Source organism: Anomalospiza imberbis, chromosome 1 (genome assembly GCF_031753505.1).
Source record: "Anomalospiza imberbis isolate Cuckoo-Finch-1a 21T00152 chromosome 1, ASM3175350v1, whole genome shotgun sequence".
In the NCBI taxonomy this organism is placed as follows: Eukaryota; Metazoa; Chordata; class Aves; order Passeriformes; family Viduidae; genus Anomalospiza; species Anomalospiza imberbis.
This window is the reverse complement of record NC_089681.1, coordinates 34,309,906-34,336,687: the sequence shown is the minus strand read 5'-3', so window position 1 is coordinate 34,336,687 and position 26,782 is coordinate 34,309,906. Positions and strand designations below refer to the sequence as shown.

General features: G+C 36.6%; 1 protein-coding gene across 2 annotated transcripts in view; it reads left to right on the top strand.

Moving 5' to 3' along the window:
* The window catches only part of PREX2 (phosphatidylinositol-3,4,5-trisphosphate dependent Rac exchange factor 2), a 172,333-nt gene extending 153,827 nt beyond the window's left edge, over positions 1-18,506 (top strand). For both annotated transcript variants that reach the window (XM_068187119.1, XM_068187116.1), the window contains 3 exons: positions 5,328-5,430; positions 14,003-14,070; positions 16,886-18,506. In XM_068187119.1, coding sequence (XP_068043220.1) covers positions 5,328-5,430; positions 14,003-14,070; positions 16,886-16,931 — 217 coding nt within the window. In that variant the 3' untranslated portion in view covers positions 16,932-18,506. The remainder of the gene's footprint in view (positions 1-5,327; positions 5,431-14,002; positions 14,071-16,885) is intronic.
* Positions 18,507-26,782: the final 8,276 nt, after the last annotated feature.

Genomic DNA, 26,782 nt, shown 5'->3' with positions numbered 1-26,782 from the left:
CTGATTCTCTGGCTTGATAAGTTTGTGCCATCTACTTCAGTAAGTCAGAAACCTGTTGGTAGTTTGCGTCTGAAAATATCTGGTAGAGCTGGGTTTGATTATCCTTTTGTAGGATGGTGGCCTGATAAGGGAGTTGGGATACCTTTATTCTGAGGTCTGCACAACTGTGTAACCACAGTGGTGCCTTTTGTGAATGAAACTCCTGCATGCTGATGCTTAATAGATAAAAGACAGAAAATCCTTTTAATGCAGGCTGCACATGACCATTCTGTGTGGTGATGGTGTGTGTTCCACAGACAGTTACTTTTTGAAGTGTTGTTTTTGATTCAGAGTGGAATTAATACACTTCATGTGAATAATAATGGCTTTCTATATGTTAGACTGGCCTTCAGTGGACGGGTTCCATCCAACGCTGATTTTATAGTGCCCTATCCACACTGGCAACATCTCAGCTTCACAAAGATTCATAAAGGGGCTAAAACTAGGTCCTGAGCTCCAGCAGAGTTTACTGTAATTGTGAAACAGGGTATTGTAGTTTAGTGTATGATCTTCATGCTCATTTTCTCTCTAATACCTAATGGCTGGCCATATTTACCTCTGTTGAAAAGCAATGCTGTTCAGCAAAGTTTCAGTATATGGGCACAGAGAATGCAAGCTTCAGTTTTACTTGCATGGAGACATATTTCCACAATGAGAACATCTTAGAGCTTGTGGAAGAATCTTGAATTAGGCCTGCCTATACTTTGTACACCCATTTTTTATAGTTCTGAGAAACATTTGTATTCCTTTTTAGTTTTATTTTATCTATTTTCTTCACCAGATTGTTCATCAGAATCAATACATATTACTCAGCCATCACTATTAATTATAGACAAATGCTCCAAAACATGTTTACTCCAGATTGATTTACTTTAACACTATGTTTTTAATTACTTTATGCACTGATTTAAATAATATTCTTTCTATACATATTAATTTAAATGACAGCAGAAAAAATAAAAGATTGCTTGTCGTGTAGTTGATGTAAAAAGTGGTCAAACGTAGGAATGATTAGCTTATTATGTACAGGAAGAAAAGTAATTAAAATAATAATAATAATGGCATTAAATTACATCTTTAATAGAAGCTTTAGCTTTTAATTAGACTAAGCATACATACACCCTTTTCATATTTTTTTTGCTATTCACATAGAACATAATTAATTTTGACATCTCTGACTGTGGTAACTGCTAAACCAATTTGTTTCACCTCACCTTTTCTACTCAGAGCATTTTTCTAAGGGATGTTTTGGTGCATTTTTGGATGCACAATGACTGAAAGCCTAATTGAAACCTAAGAATGAACTGGATGATTTAGATCCTTTTTAGTCTGGTAACCTTTTTACTCTGGTAACCATGCACTTTGCTGCATGGCACCTCTGTAGGTAGTGATCACAAACTCAAATTATTTTTCCTTGCAAGGGACATTAGACAAGCTGTTGTGAAATAATCAATTTCTCGGAAAATTTCAGTCTGTATTTGTATTTTACAACTCCATTTTTCAGGATTGATGTGCATCGGTCCAGCCGATTTTCTGCCCTTTAGTGAAAATCACATCCAGTCAGAAACAAATGGACTATTGGTGATAGAAAATCATTTAGTCTTACTTTTTCAGGCAAGTTCAGAATGGTTTGATCCAGAAGTTGTTTTAAAGTTTGTATTTAATCTTCACATCAATACTGTCATGGCTGATGGGAGACTGGGGATAGAAGGCAGGAGCTTGGAGCAGCTGCAGACCCTTCTGTTTCTTGGAAACCAAATAGATGAAATGAGGAATTCTCAGCCCTGTTGTCCTGGGAAATCCAAATGTCTCTGCCTTGCTGTTGTAATCTGTCAAGGCAGGGAATTTGTCATTCTAACTGACATAAATTCTGACATGATGAATTTGGGTCTTTTGTTTTTTTCACATTAAAAAAAAAGGGTGAGAGGAAAATAGAAGGAGTCAGAACAGATTTTGATCTGTTTACACTGTTAAATCTATGGATTTGGGCTTTATGCTTCCCATAACAGAATGTTATGAGGGTTTTTCCCCAAATATTTTCCATGTTTGGCTTGTCTGGGCTGATTGCATCCAAATGACCAGATACTTTCAGAGGTCAGAACTGCTTCCAGATTGCTTTGTAAACTTTAATACCATCAGTTTATCAGCTCTCAAAATGTGGGAGAAAAGTGGATTACTACTTACTGCACATATTAGCTGACAATTCTTGATATTGAACTTTGCTCAGGCCAGCAGAAGAATTTTACAAGATGGAGAATAACCAGATTTAATATTGTTTAATAAAATTTTAGAAGTTACGTTGGTTTAAATTTGCATTTGCTTGCCATGCTTGGCAGCCCTATTATTGAGGTACTTCCAGTTATGACTTTTCCATATTACCATCTGATGTTCTGTGTGTGCATTTTTTCTTTCACAGCAGGTGTCTAGGGCAGTTTGATTTGTGAAAAGGGATATGTACGAATTAAAAAAACTATTTGAAGAGCTGGGAGAAAGTACCAGTATATAGATAAATGAGTGACTTCAGCATAGTCTCATGGATGGTTGATATGATCAGTTTTGTTAGAAGATGCCATCTCACTGATCTGGTGTTCAACTAAAATAACGCTATTTGAGTGTTGTCGGTTTTTTATTTAGAAAGTAGTAACCTTATTTCTTAATCACAGGACAAAAGCCATAATCCATCGTTTATATTTAACTCTGCCATTCATCAGAACTTTTACATGCCATAGGAGGAACACAAAATCTGGTGATATTAAATTGCACTTCTAAGGAAACAGTATATTCAAATGCAATCATGTGTCTGATACTATTTTAATGATTTTTAACATCTATTAATGAATAAGGTTTTTTAAAAGAGAAAATGAATGTATCTAACCAGCATTACTCTAGGATTTCACCTCAAATGAAAAATGTTCTATTGAAGAGGTGTGATAATAATTAACATCATCACTGCTGTCATCGTGAGTGTCTTTGCTACTGATTTTGTAGGATATGTTAAAAATACTATCCTAAGAATTCCTATTCTTATTTGCTGTGGAGCAAAATCTTCAATTTTAGCATATGTGTTTCAGAATTGTACTGTAGTTGTTGCTTACCTCCATAGCAGCCTCTAAAAGAAATCTTTATTATGCTGTTTTGCTCTCTCTCTGCTTTTCCCACTCTGGTTATGTCTTTATCTACACACTTGGCAGCCTTATTTCTGAATCACGGTTGGCATTGTCCGAATATAGAGTCCTTGCAATGTCCATGATCATCAGCCATTTCATCAGGTTTGGATAGGGAGCAGCTTGGCAGTCTTTTTTCAATCACAAAATTGCACTTAATTCTTCAAGATGACCTTCATTTAGTAGGTTCTTTTGTTAGTTTTGATTCACGCATGCAGAGTATAATTTTTTTGATTCTTTCAGTCTTAAGGGTTCCAGGAAGATAGGATTTTTGGGAAACTCAGCTCAGGAACTGCTTACTTGAGAGTTGTACTTTGAGTCCATTAATACGTATTATACCTTCTGAGAAACTTTTTGCCCTTTTGGTCTGGTTTAGATTATACCTGTCAAACTACATTTCAGATACTTTTGCTTTTTTCCTCTGTCAGTAGAATAAAGCCTCCTTTGCAATCTGGTCTTGAAAGTTGTATGTTTAAATTTTGGTGCTGGCAAATATTATGAACATGTATTTTGTGCAACATTTCACTTTTCAAAGACAAGTTGAAAATGGTGTTTAGAATTTCTAATCTAACATTTAGCTTTCTTACACCTTAATCAAACACATAACAGAAAAGATCAATACACTTTTGCTTCAAGTCAACTCTAAGGCTAGTGTACACAAAAAACTAGGGAATGAAAATTATCTCATTACTAAGGAAAATCACTTAGTTTATAAATTTTTTATGAAAGACCATTAATAAAGCTACAGATCAAATTCAGTATCCTCTATGCTCACTTCTGTGAAATTTCTTGCAGTCCAGAAATTATCTTAAGGAGTTTTAAAAATGTGTCATTTGGGGTTTGGGGTTTTTTTCAGTAAGAAAATAAGTACAGACACATTTTTTCCTCCTACAGATCTTCTGCTCAGCAAGATAAGTGTTTGATTGAAACATATTGTCTGTTCTGTGTGCATGTTATAAACTATGCAGAACACTTTGGTCAGGATTTTGCCAAACGGGTGCTCAAAATTATATATTAATAATGTGTCTTAGTTTTATTATTTGAACTTGAAAATTACAGCTTTTGTCAGGTTCTGCTGAGGTAGAATAATTTTGTGTACAACCCATCTTTCTGGTTCAAGAGATTTGATTATTACAGTACTTTGGTTGTGAAGAGAAAAATAATTGATCAATTTACTGGTGCAGAGTAGAGCCATCCTCACCTCTTGGGTTAAAGCAGCCCTCAAAACATGTTCTTTCTAAAAACACCTGTTTCTGCTCAGGTGTTTTGTCTTGTTCCATGAGTTTTCTAGGGCTGTAGTCTTGGTTGCATGAGAAACCAACCATTTTTTCTTGTCCTCATGATGACAATGAAAATCAGATGGCATGTCCACAATGACTTTTCCTACTACTTCTTGCCTGGTGTGCTGGCAGGTTGTCTGTCCTGCTGTTCTGAAACTTTTCTGGTTGCTCTGATACAACAGTGACAGCCTTTCTGTTAGATGAGGTATCGCAATCAGATTTAGTCCTCAAGGGTTTTTTGAAAAAGATTGGCAAAGCGGCACAGGACGGATCATTTGAAGGAATGCAGTTTTCATCTATTTTCCTTTTTGAAAATGGTAACTGTCTCTTAATTTTGCACTGCACTGATGTGCCAAGAGAAAAATGAAGCTAAAATAATTGTATGAGATTGGGATCCTGGACTGGTCTGCTTTAAGAGTGGAGAGTGAAATGTAACATGCAGAAACCACCTGAAAAGGGATTTATACAGTTGCAAAAATATTTTTTTTCTTGTATTGTTACTCTCCAAGTTGTGCACTTGCCAAGCCATAGTTTTTAGTGTGGGTTTTTGTGTGTTGTTTTGGTTATTTGGGGGAGTTGTGTTTGTTTGTTTGGGGTTTTTTCCTTGAGAGCAAAACAAAACAAATGCATTTGATTGCAAGTCAGCTGGAACACTTGTTACACTCAAAATCTTAGAAACATTATACTCATAAAGCTGATACCTGCATGGGTGAGGGAGGCATAGGAGGCGTGTTTACTACGTAATCTTTTTATATATAGTTTTGGTTTTTTTTTTAAGAGTATTGATTTAAAAGCAGTTATTTTGAGGAGTTACCAGATAGTTGACCTCTTTCCCCCATTGCAGCTGCACTCTGAGCGTCACCCTGGAGCAGGCGATCACGCTGGCCCGGAGCCATGGGCTGCCCCCTCGCTACATCATGCAGGCGACGGACGTCATGCGCAAACAGGTGAGGTGCTTGCTGTGCAGGAGGGTGGGCACACAGTTTGTGTGATTGGGACGGGGCTGCGGCTCAGCCTCGTCCCCAGTGGGTACAGCTGTGAGAAGCAGGAGAACAGCATTGACAGCAATGAGCCATGGAGTGCCCAGGTGCACTGACCAATGGCCAAAGGAAACAGAGGGCACACAGGTGCACTGCATGAACATGGTGGGTATAAAAGGTCGGGGTAAAGAACAAGAAGGACAGATGCTTGGAGCCTGTTGAGGTGGTATGATGTTATTCTGCATGGGCAGATACCTGGTCCCTTCTGATGAGGTATGGTGTTACTCTGTACGGGTTGAAGCTTTCTGACATTGTATGGTGATGCTCTGCGTATTGTGGCTGTCTCAACTGCAGTGTATGCTGCAACGGGAGACCTGTGTGCTTCCAAACAACACACATAGTCAGCAAACAGGAATGACTCAACCAAGTATTTCTTAGCCTCCATCCTAATGTTGTGCAGTGTCTGAGTCCTCTTAGTTTGGGTCCTTTGTTGTTTGTGTTTTGGACTTTTTTTTTTTTAATTTTCTTCCTTTATTGTTGAAGGTGGGTTTTTTATTTTTTTAATACGGAAACAAGCTGTCTTTAACCAGCTGTTTGCTTTCTCTTATGATTTTACTAGGTGATTTTTGTATAGTAACTGCCTTAAGGGTGTCACCTTACATTAGAATAATTTGTTGAGTAAGACAACTTTTAATATATATGATTGATAAAAAGAACTTAAGATTGTTAAGTGTTGCCAGTAAAAAGTGACTCATGTGCTGAATGAAGGGAAGGAGAGAAAGAAATACCATTGTTTTTAACTTTCCAGGCAAGATTCCTGAGGAAGATGTCCTTATTACAAAACCATGTTTTTCACTCTGGTCATCATAGGATATTAGTATTTAGAGGCTTTTGTGGATAGATAACCACCTCAGCATGAACTCTTAGTGTGAAGGTATGCCAAAAATACTGGATTAAACAGTAATATCAACTGAAAATGGGGGATACACTCTACTGTATTAGCACAACATTTTCTAGAGTATCTTGTTATCAGAAAATACTTTCAAAAGGATGTATCTCGGAAGGAATTTAAGGGAGGAACATGAATAGTCCAGAGGTTGTTAGGCAAAATTCATAAACTGAAGATTAAAGAGCTCAACCTGTTCAATTGATGAAAGAGAGGTTGAGCGGGGACTTAATTACTCTGCATGCATATGGAACATATAGCCTAGCCTGTGGTAGCTTTCAACATTACAACAAAATCATAAGCAGAATACAGGATGCACTCAATCTTAAAGTCAAAAAACCATAATTAAATATTGTAACAATTAATCACAGATAAGACAAGGTTCATAATTTCTGGGTTCTAGATGGCACCTAATTTATTATGTTCATTAACTTTACTACATATATTGTGCAGCAATCACAGTTATGAAAATGATTAACAAGCTGTACTTCTAACTTGCTATAGAGAAGCATATGCTAGGTGTGACTTTTAGTCTGTTAAAGCAATTTTGTGGATAGTTTCAAACCATTGATTCGCATCAGTTGCATGTAAGCATTGTTGCTGAGCATGGGTACCTCAGAGTGTTTAGTCTCATTCCTTTTTGTATTGGGCTTTCACTTATTTTGGTGCATAAATTAAGTTTCTGTGGTGAATAATCACCCTTGAGGTTCTTGAATCAGGTCATGTACATCTGCTCAGGAATTACAGCTTTAACTTGACTTGAAAAGAAGGCTACTGCTTTATATGGATAAACTTGCATGTATAGGTTGATATGTCTGCTACTGAAGATATAAACAAAAGACAGATCTGAGTAATTCGCAATCAAAAAATGTTTGTAGGGGTTTGCATAAATATACTTGTAGGATGTAGTCTGTCAAATTGTACATTTTCAACATACAGATCTAGGTCATTTAAAAATGCTGATTCATTTTTGTAGCTTTTGCAATTTATTTAATGAAAATGAAAGAAACTGACATGGTTTTGAGCAGCTGTAGCTGTACTTGCTCAAATACAGATGGAAAAAAGGCCTTTTGATGAGGCTACATTCTTTGAAGTAATACAGCAGGTGGTCAATAGCTGTTAAAGATTCCAATATCTCAATATCACACACAGATACTGTGACAATGTATGCTAGTATAGCTAGACTTTTTTCACACATCCTTTCTCTTGCAGGAAACCACTATGGCATTTAATAGAGTAATAAACTTTTGTTGTAATTTTCAATCAGTCTTGGAGTTCCGTAGTAGAAATATAACCCTCCATTAAATTCTAAATGTTTTGGAGTAATTTCAACAACATACTATGGTGTTTCAAGAAACCTGTTTGGATTTAATGTTTAAATTATCTGTAGGATTTAACTGTCAGGATCATAATGCAGGCAATAAAACTTGGAGGAAAAAAAGGAATAAAAAGACTTCTTGGGGCTTAATGCAGAACATTTAGTTAAGAGCAATACATGTGCCTTTTCCACATAAAGCAAACAAAAAAAAATTATCATCCCATTTACACACTAAAACTTTTGTGGAATAAAGATATTAGCCACAGGGAGGTGCAAGTCAAAGGACATATATTCCATCTGTTACTCAGCAGCATTAACTCCTGTCAGTATCACCTTCCACAAGAGGAAATTATCTCTACTCAAAGTTGATGCGTTTTCCAATTTGATGCACCAGTACTGAATAACCAGAGACACCTGATTGAATGGATAACCTCAGGAATGATTTTATTTTTTAGTTGAATGAGGTCAAGATCATGTTGAACAAGACTAATAATAGCTGAAACTGTACTGCTGGAACAATGTTCAAAGTAATTGTCTTTCTGTTATAATAAGATACCAAGCACCTGGTCTGTGAAAACTAAAGGAAAGAGATAAACTTGAGAGAGTGGGTATGAACTTGGGTCTGTGGAATGGCTTTACTTAAGTGGTTTTGATTTATTTATAAAATACAGAAAAAATTGTGAAAACATCCCAACTGTCTTTTGGTAAATTTTTAACTTACGTATATACTCATGTAAACATCTCCACACACAAAATACTATGTAAAACATCCTGACAGCAGTGTGACTTCAGGATGCAGCAGAGTAGAGAGGACAGAGGCCTAGGAAATGAGCTGCAGGAGGGCAGAGAGCTCTGAGGAAAAAAAGTAACTAAAAGGCTGATAAACAGAGAAGTCCAGAAGAGAATTTATGTTGTCTTTTAAGTGACTAATCATGTTTTCATGCCTTTTTTAAAATATAAAAACAACACTATATCTTGAGCCCACCAGGCAAGGGACTATGTTAGAACCTATTGTTTGCAAATAGAGATGGGCTGGTGGGAGAGGTGGTGGTTTGAGGCTGCTTGGGGCAGAGTGATCATGAAATTATTATAGAGTTCTCAATATTTGGTGGAATCAGGAGGATCATCAATGAGACTTTCACAGCGGACTTGTGGAGGGCAGACTTTGACCTGTTTAGGAGACTTATTTAGAGAGTTCCTTGGGAAGCAGCCCTTAAAAACAAAGGAGTCCAGGAAAGGTGGGCGTGCTTCAAAACAGAGATCTCGAGGGCACAGGAACGGACTGTCCCTGTGTGCCAAAAGATGAGTCGATGAGGCAAATGTCCATCATGGATGGGCAATGAGGTTTTGCAGGAACTCGGGAATAAAATCAGGAAGTATCATCTATGGTAGGAGAGTCAGGTCTCTCAGGAAGTATTTAAAGGGGTTGCTAGGGCATGTAGCAAAAAATTAGAGAGACCAAGCTCAGTTCAAACTTGGTAACTTTTGTGTAGGATAATAAAAAATATAGGAGGGCTCTGCAGAGAGACTTGGAATGATTGGATGGATGGGCAGAGTCCAATAAGATGTTTAATAAGTCCAAGTGCTGGGTCCTGCATTTTGGCCACAATAACTCCCTATAATATTATAGCCTGGGGATAGTGTGGCTGGACAGTGCCCAGGTGGAAAAAGACCTGGGGGTTGACAGCAGGCTGAACATGAGCCAGCAGTGTGCCCTGGTGGCCAAGAAGACCAATGGCATCCTGGCCTGTACCGGGAGCAGTGTGGCCAGCAGGAGCAGGGAGGTCATTCTCCCCCCTGTACTCGGCACTGGTGAGGCTGCACCTTGAGTGCTGTGTCCAGTTCTGGGCCCTCAGTTTAAGAAGGACATTGAGGCACTTGAGCACGTCCAGAGGAGGGCAACAAGGCTGGCGAGGGGCTTGGAACACAAGTCCTGTGAGGAACGGCTGAGGGAGCTGGGGGTGTTCAACCTGGAGGAAAGGACACTCAGGGGTGACCTTATCACTCTCTAGAACTCCCTGAAAGGTGGTTGTAGTCAGGTGGGGTTGGTCTCTTTCTCCAGGCAACAGCTGACAGAACAAGAGGACACAGTCTTAAGCTGCATCAAGGGAAATAAACCCTGGATATTAGGAGAAAGTTTTTTACGGAAAGAGTGATGAAGTTCTGGAATGGTCTGCCCGGGGAGGTGGTGGAGTCACTATCCCTGGATGTGCTTTAAAAAAGACTGGATGTGGCACTCAGTACCACGGTTTAGTTGAGATATTGGATATGAGTTGGACTTGATGATCTTTAAGGTCTCTTCCAACCTAGTAATTCTGTGAATAATTCTCATAAGTATTGTACTGATTTAGAGCTTTTAGAATGTTTTCTCTATGTGACTGGTTTTTGCTACCCTTAAATTACTGTGTAGCTTGAAAATAAACCTAATATTTTTTAAACATGGCAATGAGAATACTAGTTCATATAGAAGAGTCCAGATTGATGGTGTCTCAGAACTGCCATCATCTTTCACCAGTGCTCTGGCAGTACTGGTATGCAGAGGGTAGCAGTCTAGAGTCATGTAACACAGCTCTCCCTTATGCCCATGTGAGACAGTGTCGATTAAGAATAGAATTGGAGAAGTATAAATTAGCAGTATATTGAAATAGAAATGGTATAATGATGCTCAGTAGTGACAAAAAGATGTCACGTAGCAAGATGCTAGTAATTCTTGGGGGCTTTTCCTCAAAAGAAATAAGAATTTGGTGGTTTTAATTAAAGGTCTAATTTGTGCCTCAGCTAAACAATAAACTACATGATTATATAAAGCTAGGCTCCTTTTTAAATCAATGCATTTGATTTATTATGTGAGCAAGAGACTAAAATTAGTTTGTCTGGTGAGTGATGCAAGTAAAAATAGTCTGGTTTTGTTCTCAGAGGTAGTCATAACACTGACATCCAGAATCAGCATGTGATTAATTTAGATAGTTTTTGCAAATATATGTATATTCTGGCTCTCAGTGCTGTTAATCACGTGCCAGTCTCAGCAGTCTGTCATGGTGAGGTTTCTTTATTATCAAAAATTTTAGAAAATGTCACTGAGAAAAGGCCACTGGAGGTGCAGAAGGTCTGTACTCAAAATATCTAACTGCAACCAACATCTATCCTTATGTCATTCCTGACAGACATCTTTTGTATCTGTTCTTAAACCTCCAGTAGTGGGGACTCCTGTGCACTGCTTCTCATGTGGTCTGTTCCAGAGTTTTCCTAACCTTTTCATTACAATGCTTTACTTTGTGCCTCATTTAAGTGGCTTTTGTCTTCTATTTTCCCCCCTTCAATTCCTGTTTTCTGTCCAGTATACCATAAACTTAGTGACCAGATTTTCTGCCCTGTTTAGCAGTAGACTTTTAGCATTTTGATGGTTTCCAGAAATGGGGCATCTAGCATACTCAGGCCAACCTGTTACTGTGTTACCAACCTCATCATAAGATATTTCTTCCATTTAATCATAACATATATTCTGACTATACCTTTGTTCCATTTAAAACCATTACCTGTTTTCCTATTGCTACAGCTCCTGCTACAAAGTCTGTCCCAAATTTGATGATCATTTCCCTGATAAGCCATCACTTGCTTAGATAGAAGAAATCAATTCATCTGACCTGTCATTTTTCAGTTGAATTTTCTTAAGTAATCATTCTTCCTATTCTCCACTGAACTATTTTCAACTCTTTTATTAAAGATGAGCAATAACTCTGAAGAATTATAAATAATCTTGCAGGAGTTTGTGATTGAGCAATAATATAGTAGATGCAAATCAGCATAGATTACTCCTAAGTGAAGGACACTGGGGAAAAAACAAACCCGAAGTTCACATTCAAAATAATTGACTGTGAGCTTGCCATTCCATTTCATGTTCAAGACCTCAGGATATGAGGAGAAAACATCAGCTCAATTTGCAGCAGTTATCAGTAAAGCAGACGCTATAATGGTTTAGGAGGGATAGAGGACAAAGTAGGAATCATGCTGTCATGGCCCTGCATTTGGAACTATCTGATGTTCTTATCCCTTTCCATAAGGATATAGCATAATTGAAAAGATTCAGAGAAAGTTAGAAAAAACAGCTTCATGAAGGGGGATAAAAGATTTCTAAAGAACATGCATCACAGGTAGGGACTGACCATTGTCCTCACCAGTGCAGAATTAAACACATCAAATGAAACTGTCAGATTTAAACCAAATTAAAAGAGTGGAAAGCTGGAGAGGGACTTTTACAAGGACATGTAGTGAAAGGGAAGGGGTAATGGCTTCAAAGTGACAGTGGGCTTAGATTGAGTCTTTATTTTAGAATAAATTTTAGACATTAGGTTAAGAAAAAATCTTTACTGTGAGGGTGGCGAGGTACTGGAACATATTGCCCTGAGAAGCCATAGATGCTCCATCCTGAAAATATTTGGGGACAGGATGAATGGGGCTTTGAGCGTTCTGGTCTAGTGCAAGGTGTCCTTGCCCACGGTGGGAAGTTGAGACTAGATGATATTTTAAAAACTTTAGCAATGCAAACCATTCTCTCATTCTTGATGTAGCAAGCTAAGATTGTACCAAAGAAGTGAATCTTTCATAAGGTTAGTGATGTGTTTTTTTATCTGAGTACAAGATGAGATGGGAAAGAAGAGAATTGCTAAAGTTGATTAAAGACATACTTGTAGATGAAGAGAGGAAGTATTGAATGACTAATGACTGAATTCTGGAGGAGTTTCTGGGGAAAGACATGTTTGTCATGGTCTATAGTTACGTGCCTTTGCAATTGTTGGAGACAATCTTGCTGAGATAGATAGTACTACTGATATGTATATATACTGATATATATATATATATATATACTGAAATTATTTTACTACTGATATAGTAAAATAATTTTATATTCTGCCTTAATTTTTATATGTAGTCTAGTTATTTTTTTCTATCTTTATCACCCTTTTTTGCCTTAAAGAAATGTAAGGACACAGTATGTTTCTGTGACATATGTTGATTTACATACAGTCTGGGAGCCTGTGTGTAAACATCTAGTCTTTTTCATATACTGTTGCAGCCCATGACAGTAAATAAATACCATGTCAATTACCTGTGTACCTGATTTCAGTCAAGTGAAAGGTGTAGTCTAACTCTATGACTGGAACCAATCATTATGCCTATTTTACATCATGTGTACCTGGCACTGCAGCTCTGTTAGAAATATAAATTATCTTTGATACTTCATATCGATGTAAGATTACACAATAAGAATTATGAGGTTATACATTTTTATTCCCTATTATTTTTTCCTGAATTTACATAGTACAGGAGAAATAAATGGAGAGTCAGTATATTTATTATTAACAGAACAAGTATTTTCCATTGCCTTTAAAATGATAGAAAACATAGTAAGCCTAACAGGTATTTCTTTATTATGACTACTTTACATTAATAAAACTGCAATTTAAGAGCTAGACCTCATAATTCAAAAAGGAATTTTACTAAGTTCTTTGACATGTATAAGCTGGTATGTTTGCAGAAGAGGGTGTTTTTCACACAATAGGTCATGGTATATTTATATATTGTGCATGTTTTATCTATGTCCTCCTTTCTAGATAAGTCAGTGAGACAAAAGTACTTTCTTTATTGTTTTTGAAAGGATCAGTTGAGGTAGAGGGAGACCAATTTTTCTTTTGTCCCTGCTTTAAGTAGGGATTTTAGACTAAACAATCTGAGGAGGTTCCTGCCTATTTGTTTGGGGGTTGTTTTTGAGATTCTGTGATTATAAAGGAAGATCAGGACCTGCATTTTTCTAATCCTTATTTAGTGCCTGAGTTTAGGCCGTTCTTTGTTAGTTTCATTTAGTGTTTTCATAGAAAATAATCTGTATTATTTGTTTGTTCAAAAGTTCATAGGAAATAATTGTCATGTCAGAAAAGAACTTTATCTATGACTTCTACACAGAATAGTGACAAAAATCAAACAAATTGAAAGGAGATGTGTTTGGATCATTTCAAATGTTAAATGTTAATTTTTTATGATTCTCTTTTAAGTTAGCAAGATCTATATGTGTGCATTTACTTGGTGACAAGTGGCAAGATTTTTGTTTCTTTATTGCTTTAACTTGTTCCTCACCTTAGAAGATACTAGTTTTTATGGGAGATAAAGCATATGTGTTAATTAATTATAATCAATAGTTATGTTCATCTACAAAGCTCAGAAAATTTCCTAATTTATTTTGGGATAAATGAAATAAAATTGTCATTCTTCTTCCACAGGGTGCGAGAGTACAAAACACAGCCAAGAATTTAGGAGTGAGGGATCGAACGCCACAGTCTGTGCCAAGGTAATTGATTCTTTGTGTCCTAGACCATGGTTTTGTCTACTTTGTGCCAAGTTCAGTCCTAGCTGCTCAAAAGCTAACAGTAAACATTGACTATATTATGCTCTAGCTGGTAAGATTTGACTCTTAATGTACATAAAATCAGTTGCAGTCTTAGCCATACAATTTTTCAAATGATTAGTTGCAGAAGTCTGGGCTATGTAGCACTTCAAAGCATGCCCATTTTTGAAAAATTAATCCTAGTTCATGTTAATTATGAAAACACTGGAGTAAGTCCTTCATCACTTGCAATATTTAGTGGGTTTGGGTAAATACTCTTAACTAGATCCATTATCCCACTTTAATGCAATACTGTACTGCAGTATCTCAGCAGAATAATGTACTAGTTGCATTTGGGGATGATGTAGTCTGTCTCTTTCTGGAACATGCATTACAATGAAAAATGGGTTGTTCTATATTTGTCCAACTTTTTAATGTTGTGATGGATTGCAGGTACTGGAAATGTTTCCTTAAAAGCACAATATTTGTAAATAAAAATAACCAAACAATTCTTAATTTGATCTTAAAATGGCACTAGTAATCCAGAACTAATTTAAAGTGGGTTTTACTGATTTAAACATGTTTTTGTTGACTAATGAGAACATACTGAATGAGCTAGACATACCAGTAAAATACATAACAGATCCACTGTGGTGTTTCAGTAAGGAAACAGGGAACTAGTAAAACCTGATAGAGATGACCATGTGAATTTGATTTGCTTAGAGGCAGTCCAGGACCAAAGATCCCTGAGCAGCTGTTTTGCCTTGAGGGAATCCATGGCAATAAAGTAGCATTTTGTTATGTTAAAAGGAATTAAAGCATTAGTAGGAGAAGACTTTTCACATTTTGAACAGTATGATTTGAGACTTAAATGAACTCCTTCATGACATAATTCTGGAGACAGCCAAAGAATTCTTGCAACCCAAACTTTTCCCATGCCAGCATGACAATGTTTATCTAGATTCAAGGTTTTTGTAATAAAGGAAAAATCTAAGTTCTCAAAAATTGAAACTTAGCAATAAGATTTTCTAGCATTGCATTTGTGGAAAAAAAGACTGCCTCTTCCCAGCTGGAATTCCCACAATGGAGCACTGAAATGCTGAAGAAGAATGATGAGAACATAGAATAGACACACGTACCTGGCATGCTTGCCCATGAGCAGCAATAGCAATGTCACAGAAATATTTCAGACCTCTGTGGTTGGGGGGCATACAACTCAGAATGGTCATCAGCAGGATGCTTTTGATGTATAGCTAAACAATATTATGGCTTCTCAGTTCTCTGCTTTGAAAACAATTTTATATTTGGTTTCAATTAACATCACTTGACAGGGTTCTCTTGTTGTATGCAACTGCCACTGTTTTTCTCGGCTGATGTTTGTGCCATCTCAAATAGTTGTTCCATATATATTGACCCAGAACAAGCTACTTCTGCTTTATAGCATCTTCAGCAACTTCAGATCCTTAGGGATGCGTGCAGCCTTATTGTTAGCTTCACAGTTCCTTTATATTACTTGCCCTGAAGACAATCTTAGTGATTACTGTTATAACCTGAAGAATACACCGACCTTAGTACTTTGGGGCTGAGGTTTTCTGCACTTCACTCCATAAAAATTAAACATTGCTAAAACATCATCAAGTATTAACCCCACTGCAATTACTCTAGATGAGATTCTAACTGTAATTTTCTGTCTTCTGCCAGCTCTGAATATTACTGCTTTATTATGCCAGCAGAATCAAATAATTCAACCCCTGTTTGTTCTTCTCTGCATCCTTGTCTGTATAAAGATCAGACCTTATCCTCTCATCAGTATAAAAATGACATATATGTGTATTGCCTTCTATATAGCTCCTAATAGATGCTTTGGTGTCTGCACAATGTGACCTTAAATGATCGTGATTCTGAATCTGCCACACGACTATGTGGAAAAGCCCAGTGATCTTCAGAACACATTATGGTGGAGATTTCTCTTTGTTATTCCTTCACTGATGCATTTTCCCAGAGGAATATGTGTAATCTCCAAATGAGATCATGTCTATGGTGGTTCTAATTGCTGTGGTTTCAGAGGAGATACTGTATGCTGGACAGAAGTACAGAACAAGGGTGTGAGGTCAGACTGATTGCCTTTAATTTTCAGTATTTCTATTGTTAGGGTAAAGTTTCAAACACCAGTTAATAACCAAGTCCTTTCAAAAGGGGTTAATAGAAGTCCAAACCCCTTTATAAAAGCAGTGGATATTTCAATCTGTACTGAAGTAATAATTTGAACCAAATCTTACTGCTGTTGACTTCATCCATGAAGAAGCAGAGGGAGAGAGAATTTAAAATCTGTGTACTAGTGTCACACGTCTGACACCTGTCTTAAGTGCTTCAAACAGCACCAGTTCTTCAGGAAATTTTTTTTAGAGAGGTTTGACTGGGCCAAGACAAAACAGAATTGGAGGCAATTGCATTCACCAAGCAGATTTCCAATTGAGAAATCCAGGGCAACAACTGATAATAGGCTTAATGAAGGCATCTTCAGGGCAGAAATATGAAAATTTTCTGTATTGAAATGTGTTTATAAGACTGCTTAATGATATGTGTTTTAATGATTCCACTTTCAATATAAACAAAGATGATTTTATTAGTTTTCTATTGATGGTATTAAACTGAATTAATACCTTTTGTTTTGCAGTGCAGAAAGATGTAACTTTAGTTTGTGTTCCTTAAATTTACTCATCTAAATAATGACCAAGTTCTAAGAATAATAATTGCTTTGTTTGTTTTTCATTGTCAGATTATACAAGCTGTGCCAGCCACCACCACCTGTTGGAGAAGAATGAGATCTGCTCCAGAAAACAACCCAGTAATGGGCTTTAGGATACTGGGATTATATGACAAAAATCCAAATGCACTATAGCAGTATGTCCCTGCAGCTTTGATAAATCAGAAAAAAAATCTTTTACTCAGGACAAAGGAAGAAATACTTTAAATATTACCTACTGGCATTGAAAGATGTCTTCCCAAAAGCATTTCTGAAATCTGTGCACTCCAGCCTTACACTCATAGGACAGTACTCTTCCTTGGTAATTTAACACTGGGATCAGATTAATTTGATGTGTCTTGTTCAGCCACATGATAGGGATAGCCAGCAGCTTGAAAAGAAGTCTTGGTCAGAGGGAATGTCTTAATTTGTACACTATGCACAATATGATCTTGTGGAAGCCTAGATAAACTAGGTTTGATAATGAGCATGCACTTCATATGGGGCCCTTTGCACTTGAGAAAGCTTTTTTCCTGCCACCGTCTTAATGTCTGGAATGTTAACTTTATTGTTTCAAGAATATAATGTGAGGTTTAAAGACGGAACGCTCATTTCAGTGTTGTGTTTAATGGCTGCAGGAGTGAGTGCTTGTAATCGGTAAACTCAGCCATGTCTGAAGCAGTGCTTGTCACACTGCTTTGGAAGGAGGACCTACATGGCATTAGGAGTGCCTCATGGTATGGCATCTAAGGTAATGTTCTGCCCTTTTGCAGCTGCCATTATAATGAAGGAGAAGGATGAGTCTGATCTTCATCCATTGTTAGGCTGAGTTTCAGTCTCTAATAGATGTTTTACATTATTACATCTCTGCGCTTCAGAGTTTTCCTGAGTTGTGTATTTTCTTCTATAGCACTACACTAACAAATCTGCATAAGGCAGACATGAGTCAGTATTGTTAAACTGGAAATGACTGGTTGAAGTTCAAGCATAGTTTGGGGTTTTGATGTTTTATGCCACCATTTTCCACATTTTGTCAGAATTGTTTTGTATAGCATCTTGGTTCTTTGGAGTGGTAATTGTTAAAGATTTATTCTGAAATTGTACTAACTATTTAGAGAGCCCAGGGAGAATTTATCTGCATTTGGCTGTTCTTTTGGCCAAAGAATTTTCATTTTCAAATGCCCCCAAATGAGGATTTATATATGAGCACATTAAAACAAAAACCATAAAACTGAAAGAGTTCTACTTGCAGCAGTAGCTATGTATTCCATTAGAGCAAGACACATACTGTCTGAATAAAATTTATTTTTTGTACAACAGTGGACTGTAGTTATGCTGTAGCAATCAAACCTCACAACATAATTTTTGTGTATGATCTAAATATTTATGAATCTATCAATCTACAATGAAATAAGTGAGAATTAAAAAGGAATTGTACTCTTGAAAAGAGTGGGTCTTTTTAGAGGATATTTAGGGAACTTGTTACTTTTCTCCAAAGGAGGAATTAGAGCTCCTACCTTTTTCAGTATTCTAAATGTTTTTACACAGACCTTAATTTTGCTAAGAAAATAAATATTTTTATATATTCACAGATATACATGTCTGTGCATGTATGTACATTTCAACATGTATATATTTATGTAGACATATCTATTACTGGTCCTACCATAAAAAGAAAATGTTTGCCTTAAACTATGACAAAGGCATGCAGAAATGAACACTCCAGTAACAACTTCCCCTTTGTGCTTTAAGGTTTATTCTCTTTCATAGTTACTGGAAACTATTGAACCATGATCTTTTTGATTAAAAAACTTAAATACACAGAAGCAAAATCAAAAAACAACAAAAACATTACTTTTAAAGGCTTTTGTCTAGCATGACCTAATGCTTACACATAAGAAAGAGTTATGTTTTCTATAATTGCTGTTTTAGTCAGGGTCTCATACTTTCAGATGTGTTTCATTCAGAGCAGCAGTATTGACTACAGTAATTCCTGCTCCAGGCAAAAGCACCAGTAATTTCAGTTTCTGCTTGTTCAGACATCAGAAGTACAGAGAAGCCATAAGCACCTCAAGCCAACGGCTCTGAGCTCACATCTTCCTGTGAGGTTTCCCCACATGAGGTTTGGTTTACTATGAGGGAAGTCACCTGTTGGCTGCATGGAGCTGCTGAGCCTGTGCACAATAAAATAACCTAGAGGACAAAATCTGTTGCATGTACATACATTATTGTAACTAGCAATTGCTTTTTTCCTATATAGCATTGAAAATGGTAGGAGTGCAAATACTCCAAAATAGTCTCCCTGTATGATAATTCCCTATTTCATTTTGTTGTTGAGATCATGGAATAATAGATATTTGTAAGGGACAAATAGTTATAAGCCAATCACTGAACAAAATTCTTTAGCTGTTGTTTCATGAGTGTGCATCAGAAATCTTGACCTTTTATTTTGGTATCTAAATTTTAGTCCTTTATTCTTTTTTGCCCCCTCTAGAGACAGTTTTCAAAAACCTATTAAGCATTATAAGCGTTATTGGTGACCCATACTGAAAGTAAAGTGTCTATTTAGCCTGGTATCAAAGTAGCTGAGAAACTTAAGACCTGGTTTTCTGGGATTACAGGTAACACATAAAAATATGATTCCACAGTAACACACAGACTCAATTAGGTTAGAAAAGATCTCTGGGATCCTTGACTCTAACTTATAGATCGAGTCCAACCTATTTTCAGAGGAAATGGGGCATAAATGGCCCACTTACTGTCTATTAAAAAGTGGGGACCTGATTTCCCAAAATGATCTTCAATGGCCTGTCTGAAACATTGTGTAGAATTCAGATTGCTTTTCTTGTCCCTCTGCTTTTAGAGCGCACTGCACATTCTGACACCATTCTGTTGCCTTCTAATAACATTAAATGTACTTTAATAAGTCCGTTCTTAAAATATAAATTTACATATTTTCATCATTAAAGTTGTTTATCTTGTTTGGTATATATATAGACATATTTATTCCTTATACAAGATGCACTTGCAGAGTAAAAAAATATCCATTCTTATCACAGTATGTTTATTCTCTTATAAATTTTTAAACTCACAGGTGACAAGGAGAGATGATCAAGGGTGATTTACAAGAATTGTATCACCTATAGCTTCTTAAATCTTTGCTTTGACAGAATTGGGCCATGTAGCCTTTTTTTACAACAGTGTGTTGTACTGGTTTAGCGAAAGCATTTTCTGTATGTAATTTTTACTTTTTCACCCAAGGAAAGTGTAATTCTTCTGGGAATAAATTCAAGGATATAGAGGCATACGTTACCAAGTACTACCATGATTCAATGCTTGCCTGGAAAGAGAGGGTTACAGACCCAGGAACAGCTGAGTTGCCATAGCATCCATGCTTGGAGACAACATAGATTTCAAATAGAGCTGAGGATGTTTGGCCTATCTTTGTAACCATCCTCTATGAATAATAGGATGTTAAACAGTCTTTAGTCTATGAAATGGCCATTGATTCAGTCTAGTTCCCCATATTAGTTATTTTTAATAGCTATTTTCCTTGTAGATTGTAAATGTAAATAAATATAAATATGTATATAGTCCAGTTTTTCCATGTCAGACTTTGTGTTTAGAGATCCATTTTAAAGTAAATATTCCTGCTGTCAGCTGAAGCAACCAACCAATTTCATGTCTACTGAGACAGTTGGAATCTTTAGTGGCTTTTTGGGTAGATTTCACTGGGTTTTAGCAAATGCATCAGGTTTTTGGATGGTTTGTATTTGTTTATTTTAATGCAGTCAGTAGTGATCAGAACTGCTCTTCTACTAGTTTAGAGCCAAGACAATTAAACTTTAGTCAACAAGGATTTACAGTAGTCATACCTAATTTCATTTGTTAGAATCCTTTAATGGAAAAAAATTAACCACTTTTATTGATCTGGTTTTAGCCAGAGAAATTCACAAGCAAACGTGTTTTATTAATTCATTGATTCATTGTCAGATGTAGTGTGTGTGTATATATATATATACATATATATATATATTTTTATATATATATATATATATATATATATATGTATTTAAGACAATTGCCTGAATGTGAGTATACACATCATGGTTAAGCATGATGCTCAAAAAAGGAAAGTGTCGTTCATTTCATTTAAATGAGAAAATCAGTAACTGTAGTATATATCTACATATTGTTCCATACTCTTTACAGTTCCTTCATGGATATGTCTTCCAGCATTTTACGCATATTTTGTGCCATTTGTGTTTAACAGTATGAAAAGATAATGCATTGCCTTATGTATTTTATCTCTGTATTTGATAAATGCAGGTAGTGCTTTTTTAATTGTACTCCAACAGTACTCTGGCATTGGTAAATTAGATGTGCAGTACATATCTGACTCAGGATACCTGGATTTTTCATCATTAGGTTTTGAAGTATAAAAAGATATTGAACTCATATTTTGTATGCTGACAATTGTGTAGGATTTTTCTATATACTGTATACATCAACCAAGTTTTCCTGAAGAAACTTTATTATTATGAATGTTTCCCTTTTCCTGCCAGAAGGTGTGGGTTTATGCTTTCTTGTTATGTATGTATAAATGAATATACAGCACGCACAGTCATGCAGATGTTAACGCTGGTGAGAATTTCAGATTGTCCAGAGGCTAATCAAGCTTTTTTTTTCTTATGTTCTTCTCTAAAAATCTATATCTCCATATTAGAAATCTGCTTTAGAAATAACTTCTACTTCATTTTGAAAGTCCAATAGAGTGCTCAAAGTAGCTGGGATATTTCTGCAAGTACTCAGATTTGGACTTCCATGGGAATACCTACAACATCTTCTGTGTGTATGTGTGTCCTATCTGCAGTATCATATGCCAGATTTAAAAATCTAAGCAGCCTTATTAACTTCTTTATGCCCTGTATATAGTGTATGTATTTGGTTATATTTGTGTTACACTTTAAAAATTAAATTTAATTCCTGCATTGAGTATTGCACACATTTTTCAGATTATGAATATATTTTTTAACATCTCATTAAGCACAAGAGACCATTTGAAATGTTATGAGAAAGAGACTGCTTTGAAATATGTGTAAGTACAGCCATACACAGAATGCCTCAGTCAACTTTTGTTTTAAAACAATCAAACTAGCAGTTCTGTAAGTAGTTGAGTTTGTTGGAAGTAACCTTTGGAATTAAAATCCTTGGAACATGGATTTAAATTACTTTTTCCTTTATTTTGTAAAGTGCCTCTGTAGCATACTTTGAATCAGTTACTATATTGATTATGGGTAAAACTAACACTGTGTACTTTTAGATCCATGTTTTATTTTTTTTAGTTTCATAGTAAAGTCTGGAATGGTAACAATGTATTACAAAGTGTCAGAGAGCAATAAAACCATTCATAATATGGCACTGCAAACCTCTTTATTTGTAAGTAAGAAGTTGCGAGGGAGGGGGTTGAGACTCTTTAGCCCTTTCAGTGTGCCTGCTTAGGAATTCTGCAGAAAGAGAACAAAAATTGAACTAGAAATAAACCTTTATAATAAGAATCTCCTCTGAAAACCCAGGCCCAGTCTAGGTTCATTGCTGGTAATTGAAATACATCTTTATATCCATTGGAAAACTGAACTATGCATAAGCAGTAGCCCCTGGCTTTTGGCAGCTCTACTTTGTGAAGGCTGGAAGAGACACAGGCATGAAAATTGCTTTCTGGCCCTGTGGTGCCACCACTGTTCCACGAAGCTCTGGAATATCCACCATTTCTGCACTTCTTTGTCTGAGGACTTTCTGCTTACTGCTGTGCACAAGGGGTAATCTGACAAACATAGTGTGAAGTGTTCTGCTCCTTGTACTAAAAAAACACCAATAAATGACTGATCTTTCAGAGGGATCTTTTGGGATGCCAGGGGGTTGAGGAGTTGCACTTGCACTGTTTCTTTTGTAGGACTGAAAGCTGATGAACTATTAGACCTTGCAGAGTAGTTGTCTCTATATGAAATGAGTTCTGATTTCTACATGGTTGTGATCAACAGATGTTCAGGACTGAAAGAAACAGTGGAGACTGGACCAAAAGCAACTACAATTACTTTGTAAAATCCCTTTTGTTTTCCATCTTATGCAAGCAAGAAGTAGGATGTAAGTATTTCTGGATAACTAGACTTGAAAGATAGCTTTTTTTTCTTGTGTCTATGTATTTGTTTCTCTAATTTTGTGAAGAAAGGCAGCATGGCATGTTAAAGTATTCAGCAGCAGAAGTGACCACAGGATTTCAAATACAGTCTGCTTTTCTACAAGTGAGGTTTCTTTTTTTCAGTGCTCCTCATTTCTGTGGTCTTGCTGCCATGAATACCTCAGAAATAAGTGCAAAGAATTCTTTTCTTGAGCAGCATACACAATGGGAATAAATAGTGCTTTGAAATAACTGTTGAGAAAGATAATCAATTACACCATGGTAGCACTTGGGTGTCTAGTAATTTTGCATCTTTCATGAGAAAGTGTTGTATCATCATGATTTGAAAGTCAAAAAGTCTGCAAAGGCACTTGATACACTTACATGTCAAATGAGCACGGTGTGAGTTCATGATTCAAAAAAGTTAATGTATCTTTGCCTCCCATCAAAATATGTATCTGCTAAGCTTTGACAGTGAAGACACATCCTTTTGAATGTTACTCATAAACTTACTTTTAGTATGCATTTGATTGCTTTGGAGGCTTTTTTAATAGCTCATTATGTCATGCAGAAACAGGATAGATGAAGCTTATACTAATGAAGTGGAATTGCTAACAGTTACTTCATTCTTGCTTGTAGAATCTTAATTCTCTGAAACTGCTTTCCCAGATAGTACTTGATTCCCTGCTCCCCCTTCCTTATTTCCATATTAATTTTGCTCTGTGGAGCTGCCAGTGTTCTGAGGACACTAAAATGCCCTAACTGCCCAAAACGCATTCTGGGCAGCTCCTGTCAGCAGCCTCATATCCTAGGTGAACCTTGAAACCTGGGCTATGGTTAGCTTTGCCTGTAGTCCCACCTTCTGCTGTTTGTGATAGGACTTTCTGGATGGACCCTGAACCTGCTTCAATATTTTGCCATGTCTGATCATCCCTGGACTGTCAGCAGAGCCTTTTGTTTTCCTGGTCCTTTCAGTGGGAGGCCACTGCACTGTGTTCACCTACAAGTCCCGGCTTGTCCTCCTTCAGGGAGTGGACCAGCTCTTGCTGCTTCCCAGGAGGAATATCCAGTGCTGGTACAGGTGTGTCCATGTGTAACATACTCCTGGCTTGTGTTGTCTTGAAGCAGACCAATGACTTAGACTAATGGGGAGGGGAAGGGGAAGTGCCCATTTCCAGTCACAAGGTAGATGGTAGGCTTCTTCCATTGATTTTAATCTTGGGAATAAGGGTAGTGTACAAAGGGATATAGTGTCTATATCCCTAATTTGGCAAAATGATCTGAAAATGGATCTCCAGAATGTAATCAGGATTGGAGAGGTGGAAAAAGACACAGGGTACTTAGGAGGAGTGTAAGATAAGGCAAATGCTGAGCAGTGTAAACACAGCACTGGAAGGTCCTAAAGATCTGGCTTTAGTTTTTCCAAGTATTTAACACAGTTCATGTTTTATAAACAGCTGCATGCTTTATAGAAGACTCAATATAAATTGTTAGAATTTTAATTTATATCTAGATTTTTTCCAAGCTCTAGGTTTTAGCTAGTCATTAATTATTTAGAGTTCTTTATCAGGGCAGGAGGGATTTTAGCATCTGGAATAAATAATCAGTATCTTTCCCTGTGAAGTATAACAGCCTCTAAAAGTAGGAGGAAATTGTACTGGATATATTCTGGGAGCATAATCAAATGAAAGGAACACCAATAGGTTTTGATTCTGCTTTCATTTAAATGAATAACCAAATTTTCATTGACTGCAGAGAATGAATCCATAATACCAGCACTATTGTGCCAGACCCAGACTAGCTTGAATGGTTGTCAACGTGTTTAGTTCACCTAATTAATGAAACTATTCATGTCTCAAGACAGAAAGCTTGACTGGAAATGAGAAGCAGACCACATGTAATCAATGAGGTTTTGTCATCAACCATCCATAGAGTAGGTCTAATCAAACCAATACAGGACATGACTGCAAGCAAATGAACATCAGCACTGTATTATCTACAGCCAGTGCATCATCATAAAACTTAATGACAAAGTATCACCCAGATTAAGACAGAAATAATGTCTGATGCTAATCAGTGCTACTTGCTCATATTGTAATACATTTCAAAATATGTTGAGTGGCAGCTGAATTCAAAGTCAAGACAAAGTGAAGCTTGATTGAATGCTTAGCAATATATTAGATGCTGTTCCAAAATAGGAAAATACATAAAGCTTTTATACGTTAAGAAGTTGAGTAGGTGTTTGGAATTTTGACAGCACACCCTGGAAAATTAGTAGCTTGGGAAACAGGGAAATAATTACAGTCATGTGCCAATTTTAAAGGACATTTGTGGGCCTGATACAGACAGAACAGACAGGAGGCTTTAATTTCTGGACTACTTCCCATGATTTTGACAGAAGGCATTAATACTTGAAACTGTAGCATAGGACTAAATTGCATTATCTGGGTATTCACAACACAGCAGTCATGAAATTTCAAGAGAAATTTCAGTCATGAAAATTCAAGAGAGTTTCATTTAGTCTTAGGCCTTATATTTAAATAAACACAAAACCCCTACCTAACTCCTATTTTAGATAGAAAAATTAGATAATAACTCTTAAAAAAAAATTTAAATAACTCCTATTTTTATATCTAATGTGAAAGACAATCAATGTCTCTCCACTTTCTTCAGTAACAAAACAATATATTAAATGAAATCTTAAGAAATTTTCCTAATTTATTTTCATTTAATAAACTCATTTATTCAGCCAGGTGAGATGCCTTTCAGAGGAGCAGTAGAAGCTAGTATTCCAGTCACACTGATCGTATTGGCTTATTGTGCCTTCAGCACGTCTCTTGATGGCCACAGTATGTTTGGCGTTCCCTGCATGAGCACTTTTCCTAGTGGTGAGGAGTCAGGCAAAGAGAGGACTGTGAAGATGGAGGTGTGACTGAAATGCTTTCTGCTTCTCAGCAGCTGTGGTAAAAATGCACCCTGTGCACAATAATGTTCTAAGTTCTATGATCTAAATGACCTTATAAAAAAAAAAATCAGTTCAGTGTCATGAAAGTAGAATATGAGCCTTCCTGATGGTCTTTCGTTTATCTGCATGCCAGAAGAACAGGAAACAGATATTCTATTATTCTATACCAGCTACAATACAAGTGAGACAACTCTCTGTATTGTGTTTTAGAATGAGAAGGGCACAAAACCGGTGGAAATTCCTACTTTCTCCTTAGGTATTCTCAACAATATTTGCCTTAGGCCACATTAGATCAAAATAAATGGGGACATATCCCTCATGATAGTCAGGATTTCAGTAAATTTCAAAGCAGTTCAAAATTTTCTTCAAAGAAGTAGAAAATTTGATATAAAGTGAGGAACTCCTTCTGCTGTTCTTCTACTGAGTTCTATTTCCATGTTTCAAAATGCTAATAATCCCTGTGAACCTTCCTTAAAACAGACTCAGTGGGGAGGACAAAGAATAAACCAGCATGGAAAATGGACTCTGCTCATGTTCAAAGGAAAGAAAATCACAGACACTGAGGGCATTTCGAATGTGCTGAACCACAACCATTTTCTGTTTCATTCAGAATTGGTTTGAAGTGTGTCATGGAGCAGGGCTGTTAGTGCAGTGTGGAAATACAAAGCTCTGGCAGGTTTTTTGAAGTTGTGATACATGAAAGCAGGTCTGCTTTGAACACAATGGGGTGAAATGGAAGAAATCTGCTTCTCTTTTGCCCTTCCTGTGAAATTTGCTGTTTGCCTCC